General features: G+C 47.8%; 1 protein-coding gene across 1 annotated transcript in view; it reads left to right on the top strand.

Annotated features, from left to right (window-relative positions):
- Positions 1–3,849: 3,849 nt before the first annotated feature.
- Positions 3,850–6,000, top strand: part of ptchd4 (patched domain containing 4) — a 59,621-nt gene continuing 57,470 nt past the window's right edge. The window contains exon 1 of the mRNA XM_030405563.1: positions 3,850–4,911. Within this exon, the coding sequence (XP_030261423.1) occupies positions 4,312–4,911 (600 nt within the window). The 5' untranslated portion in view covers positions 3,850–4,311. The remainder of the gene's footprint in view (positions 4,912–6,000) is intronic.

Below are 6,000 nucleotides of genomic sequence, written 5' to 3'. Positions count from 1 at the left end.
TTTTTGGAACACCGAGCAGCCTGAAATCCTAATGATTTATTCAGCGAGATTGCACCGACGTGAATTGCGCGGAGTTCTTTGTGCAGGTCTGGTGAGCAGGGCCGTCGCTTTGTCATTTAAATCTGCAGAATGCACTGACCGCAGCCCCCGACAATCAAAGGAAACAAATAAGAACAAATGACGCTGCTGCGTCTTTTGCTCGGGAGGCCTGTTTGGCAGACTGGTGAATGAGGTTTTACTCATGCCAAGAAATTATTCAGGTGCAGAGGTAGCGACTGTACATGGCCTACTTTTTATGCTACTTTACCACTGCTGCTGCTCCAACTATAAGAGCTGCTGCCTGGAAAATCAGGATCTACAAAGGCAGGATTAAGGCTTGGGTCATTAACAGTGACATCAGTCTCTGACAATTATGCAATGAGATCTTGGTTTGGGAGACTCTTCACTGGCCTCCTTTGTATACAGATGGGAAGGGGCTTCAGCGATGATTACCCTGTAAACCCGTGAGTATACAAATGGTATTTACAGTGTGACAAGCACGAGTAATCCTAATCCTGAGCTGTAATTGATTTTTCAGTGATGAGATGTTCAGCAGAAGATGTTAGACCAGGACGAGGATTACTCTATGTCTGTGAAAACGGTCAACAAGCAGGCGGCAACTGTGGAGACTGTTGTTATTAGCACAAATCCAAATTAGTTTCCAGTTAGGAAGTAGTTTTTGAGAATGGAAAAAAAAAACACACTTATCCCAAATTTGGATTACCAGCTGGGCAAAGCAGGCAATTGCCTTGGGCTCGTGGACCTTCCTGGTCCGGGCCCCAGGTTTACTGTGTGACAATTACTTTTGTGGTAATTTGATTAGAAGAGTGCAGTGACCGTTCAAAACATGCTGTTCAGATGGGGCTGATTTGTTGGTCTGTGGTAATGCTGATTGCTCAATCAAATAAAATGAGACCTGACACTGTGCTTCCTTGGGTACTGACCAGTACATCTGTCATGACATAGTAATGCCATGGACGTAGGAGAAGATTCAAGCTGGGCTCACACTGCAGGAGTTTAGGGCTGATTCACTTCAGATCCACCCCTCCTGACATTGGAAGAGAATTCTGGTCTGGGTCCTCTGATGTTTGGCACAGATTATCTGGTAATGTGAGGGGCTGCAGATCCAGTCTTAAGCCTCCTGAACAAGGTTCACCCCAATAAAATCAAATGTATTAACGTTGAACATATATTAGCAATTTAAGACCTGAATGCTTACATCGGAACTTTCCAAACCAGACCACAACAACCAATGAGAGATGCAAACCCTAGCAGCTGACGGCGCTGCCAAGCTAAGGTCAACATTCTAGCCCTATATTTGTAAAATAAAGTGTGTTTTATTATCACCCAGGGGCCCTGGTACCCCAGCATATGATTTGATGATGACTGGTTAGATTCTGGGGTTCTTGGACAAAGATGTCAATTGTCAGTGGTTCCCAAAATTACATATATCATCGATCCAAAAACAACAATGTTGAACGTACCAGCGACAGACAAACCAGACCTTCATCATATGCTCACAGTTTGGTTAGGTTTAGGCACTAAAACTACCCGGTTAGGTTTGGGGAAGCTTAGTTTGGCTTTGTTACGAAGGTAACTTCAGTTATGAAGGTCCATGAACGTGCGTAGCTCACGTGTACGTATGTGATATACCTTCACTACATCACTAAGTTAAAATAGCTGACTGTTCTGGTTTCACGTGGAACATGAACAGCTGTCTCTTGCATAAAAAGTCCTGTGCTGTTTTAATCCACTCAAACCTTCCCCAAATGTGGACATATATGGTCATTTTCCTGATAAGGGCAGTCAGACAAAATAGGTTGGAGCACTTGTATGAGTTGGTGTTTTCCCATATAGAGCTGCCAGCCAGGCACTACTCCATTTCACTTGGCGCTACAGTCCTGCACCTCAAGCTAGCTACAAAGAGGCTCTGCTAGTTCAGTTACAAACACGTATAATTTCCTATAACTTCTTCCCAATAAAAGCCCCCTATTAATTTCTATCAATTTAAAGCTTTTATTTTGAAGCAACATTGGAGGAAAAGAAAAGTGACTAAACATGACTCCTGAAACAGCTGAAAGTGAACACGATGCAACAGTAAATCACAGCAGATGTCTAAAGAGATTCAGTTCGGAGCTACAAAAGTACTGAGAGCTGAACACACTGACTTTTGAAATCATCTTTCTCTCAGGTGTCCTGCACAGACAGTTCAGTATGGATTTGAGGGCGAGACCAGGGCTTGGTACGGATCGGCCACAGTCACGAGATTTCACCACAGCTTGCTTGGAGGCGGGTGTGGCTGGTTGTAGCAGGTCCTTCACAGGTGAGGCGCAGCTCAACTCGGAGCAGTAGAACTGGTGATGGAAAAGGAAATCAGTGTGGCTCGGTTTGACTCGTGTAGCCAAAAGTGCCAGTGGAAAAATGCAGAAAGAGGCCTGAAAACTGGCCCCAAACTTGTTGTTAGGGATCCAGCTCTATTGTATCTTACTACTGCGATGATACCTCTTTTTAAAATTGTAATCATAGAGACATTCATACAGGCAAAATGTTCAAATGTTCAAAGGTTTTGGTGAAGAAATGTTAATAAAAAAGCTTCAAACGGTGTTCTAGGACCTTATTTTGCTCTGAGAAGAGCTTCTTTATTCACTTTTGGAAAAAAGTCAGAATCATTACCTCGTTAAGATTGTAAATATTACAATTCTGAGTTTGAATTTCTTGACCACAACTACACAGTGCTCCTTTAAAAAATGCTAGCAATCTTAGTGACCACTAAAGTGCAGCACACACCAAAAACAACATGGCATCTGATGCCCTTAGCAAACACTGGATTCATCGAGTGTTCCAAAAAAGAATCAACTATAACAAAACAGAACATGAACCTCATATGAGCCGGTCTCGATCTGGAGGGCATCAAATCATTTGTTTAGCCATTTGTGAGTTTTAAAAAGAAAAATAAATCAGGTGTGTGTGTGAAGAAACAAACAAGCATGATTTACTGTAAGTTATATGAAAGCATGCTCATTTGAAGATGGTGCTGCTCAGCACCACAGCACTCAGTGCTGCCACTGGTGGTCGGACCGGGGCCACTGATGATGAGTCAGGCTGAACACATTGATTGTTCTCAACACTTGCTGCTGCTGGAGCTCTGATACTTTCACCAACAAGGAGGCGGCTCAAGGTCAAATCTCGTCTGCCCTTACTGCCATATGCGGGGGGGGGGGGATTCAATTAGCATGTCCTGTAACATTCCCACAATGGTGATACATAATGTAATTGTGGGGATTGTGTCAGAGATGGGCTGCTGCATTCACACACCTGCCTGCGTTTAGGTACACAGACACAACACACAGAGGAACAACACTTCAAATGATATACCTGGCTATCACAAGTGGTAATATGGGAATTTTGTGTGTGTGTGTGTGTTTGGAGTAATCACCCCGTGACAAAGCACTTAAACAGGCATGTTATTCCTGCGCGCAGGAGCCGGGGGTCCGCACCGCCTGCTCCTGTCACACCACCCTGCCTGGCCTGTATAAACCACTCAGCATGGAGCAGGCACGCGCTGGGTTTTCCCCATTCATGAAGCCAACACTGACTCATCCGTGCGTGTGCTCCCGGTCATTCAAGCCACCTGCGGGAACAATTTTTTTATTATTTCTTTTTTTTTTTTTTTTTTTTTTTTTTACAACTCTCATGTTGCCTGTTGCCTCCGCTGTTTCCTAAAATAACCAGGCACCACCACCACCACCCCACCCCTCTCTCCTCCATCCATCCCCCCCCTCCCCTCCCCTCCCACCCCCGCCACATGGTTACAGTTAAGTACATAAATCAGGCGCCACCGCTGCTGTGCGCGCTGTAGAGGCAGACGGGAGGCACACATGCACTTCACGCCGCCGCGGCTCGTCGCTGCAGCCGGTGCAGCGGAGGAGACTCGCAGCTCGTTCTCCATCACACGGAGGCGGAATGGCTTGAGAGGCAGACAGCACGGACTCGTCTCGATCGCCCGTTGCGCGATGCTTTTCTGACTGTTTGCCCCGTCTGTGCGCGTCCGTCCGTCTTGCCGCGGATTGCTGCAGTGCTGTTTTTTCCAGGTGTTGTGGCGTGTGTGTGTGTGTGAGTGAGTGAGTGTGTGTGAGAGAGTGAGTGCGAGTGTGTGTGTGTGTGTGTGTGTGTGAGTGAGTGAATGTGTGAGCGTGTGTGCATGGTGGTGGTGTAGCCTGGTGTAATTCTCTTACGAATTGGACTAAGCCGGGGAACGGAGTCTGATGTCACATGTGCTTCATCGGAGGAGACGGGGCATCTGCAAGCTGGATTTTGTGGAGGATGCTGCGGCAAGTGATACACAGAGGGCTCAAGGCTTCGTTCTACTGGCTGGGCTTATTCGTTAGCAGGCACCCCGTTTTCTTCCTCACCGTCCCCGCCGTCCTCACCATCATTTTCGGATCTACCGTGCTCAGCCGATTCAAGCCGGAGACGGACCTGGAGGTGCTGGTCGCCCCTACTCACAGCCTCGCCAAGATCGAGCGGAGTCTCGCCAACAGCCTGTTTGCCATCGACCAGTCGAAGCACAAGCTGTACTCGGATTTGCACACCCCTGGAAGATATGGCAGGCTGATCCTGCTGGCCAAGTCCGGGGGGAACATCCTGGAGCTGGCCGACCAGGTCCTGCAGGTCCACAAGCAGGTGTTGGATTTGCGCGTCAATTACAAGGGATTCAATTACACGTTCGCGCACCTCTGCGTCTTGAGCCACAGGGACAAGCGCTGCCTCCTGGATGATATCATCACCATCTTCGAAGACATCAGGCAGGCTGTGCTTTCCAACAGCACTTTCCATAAGGTGCCCGTGAGCTACCCCAACACAACGTTAAAGGTGAGATTTGACACTGCATGTCAGCCGCACTCGAGATGTGTCTCCACCAGAGCCCGGTGACGGTGCAGCAGCAGCAGGCAGCAGGCAGCATGTGAATAGCAGTAGCAGGATGGCCCTCCGAGCTTGCCATAATTTCTGAATGAACGCAGCGGGCTCGCATCGCTCAGGCTGTGATGTGGGGCTGCAGATTGCTACATACATCAGCCAGACGAGGGAAGCCTCTCCATAACAGCTTTCACCCTCCCTGTTGGTGCAGATGCATTGATTGGCTGCATGTAGCCCCTCTGTTCTTACACACACACACACACACACACACACACACACACACACACACACACTCAGGCACAGGGATATCCTGTCTTTTTTTTTTTTTTTTTCTCTGGGTGCAGTGTTTCCCTCCTGCTTCTCCCGGCTGCACATGCAGCATGACATGGCTCCGGCAGCTAATGGACCCCCAGGTACCCTGATTGTGGCTCAGTGGGATCTGACTGCACACATGCAGCCTCATCAATCACACAGACGCTTTCAGCGGTAGCAACACGCGACCGAACATGCAGAGATGCTGCATGTTGACGTACAGGTGCACGTCTGTTCCAACCAAAATGAACCCAGCACCGGTTCTGGCCTGGTGCTCGTGCTGGTTCAGAGTTGATTCAACCTGTGAACCTTTTAAGAACCGATTTGCTTTCCCACACAGAGCGAGCCAGTGTAGAGTCACATCATTCAGTCACTGTATGCGTCTGCAGTTCCCCAGCATTGTTAGGAACAGCTATGGAACTGTGGAACTGTGGAACCACAGACTCTTCCCGATGACTGGTCCTCAGTTGACTGCTGCTTTGATTAGTGCACATAGTGCAAATGTTGTGTTTATTCTCCCACAGATAAGTCAGAAGGTGATACACTAGCTCTGTTTTTTAAAAATGGCAGGGTATTTGTTGGTCATGGTCATGATAACCCCACCCCCACCCCTGATGTAAGCAGTTATTTGCTCAAACCCAGCACAGTGTTGGTGCCGGTCTGGAACCAGTGTTCCTGGCCTGGAGACTTTTGCTTTTTGCCTGATCAGGCTTTTATACTGAAAAGCTGTTT

Source organism: Sparus aurata, chromosome 22 (assembly GCF_900880675.1).
Source record: "Sparus aurata chromosome 22, fSpaAur1.1, whole genome shotgun sequence".
NCBI classification, from domain to species: Eukaryota; Metazoa; Chordata; class Actinopteri; order Spariformes; family Sparidae; genus Sparus; species Sparus aurata.
The sequence above is the reverse complement of the archived record's forward strand: the minus strand, read 5'-3'. Positions and strand labels throughout refer to the sequence as shown.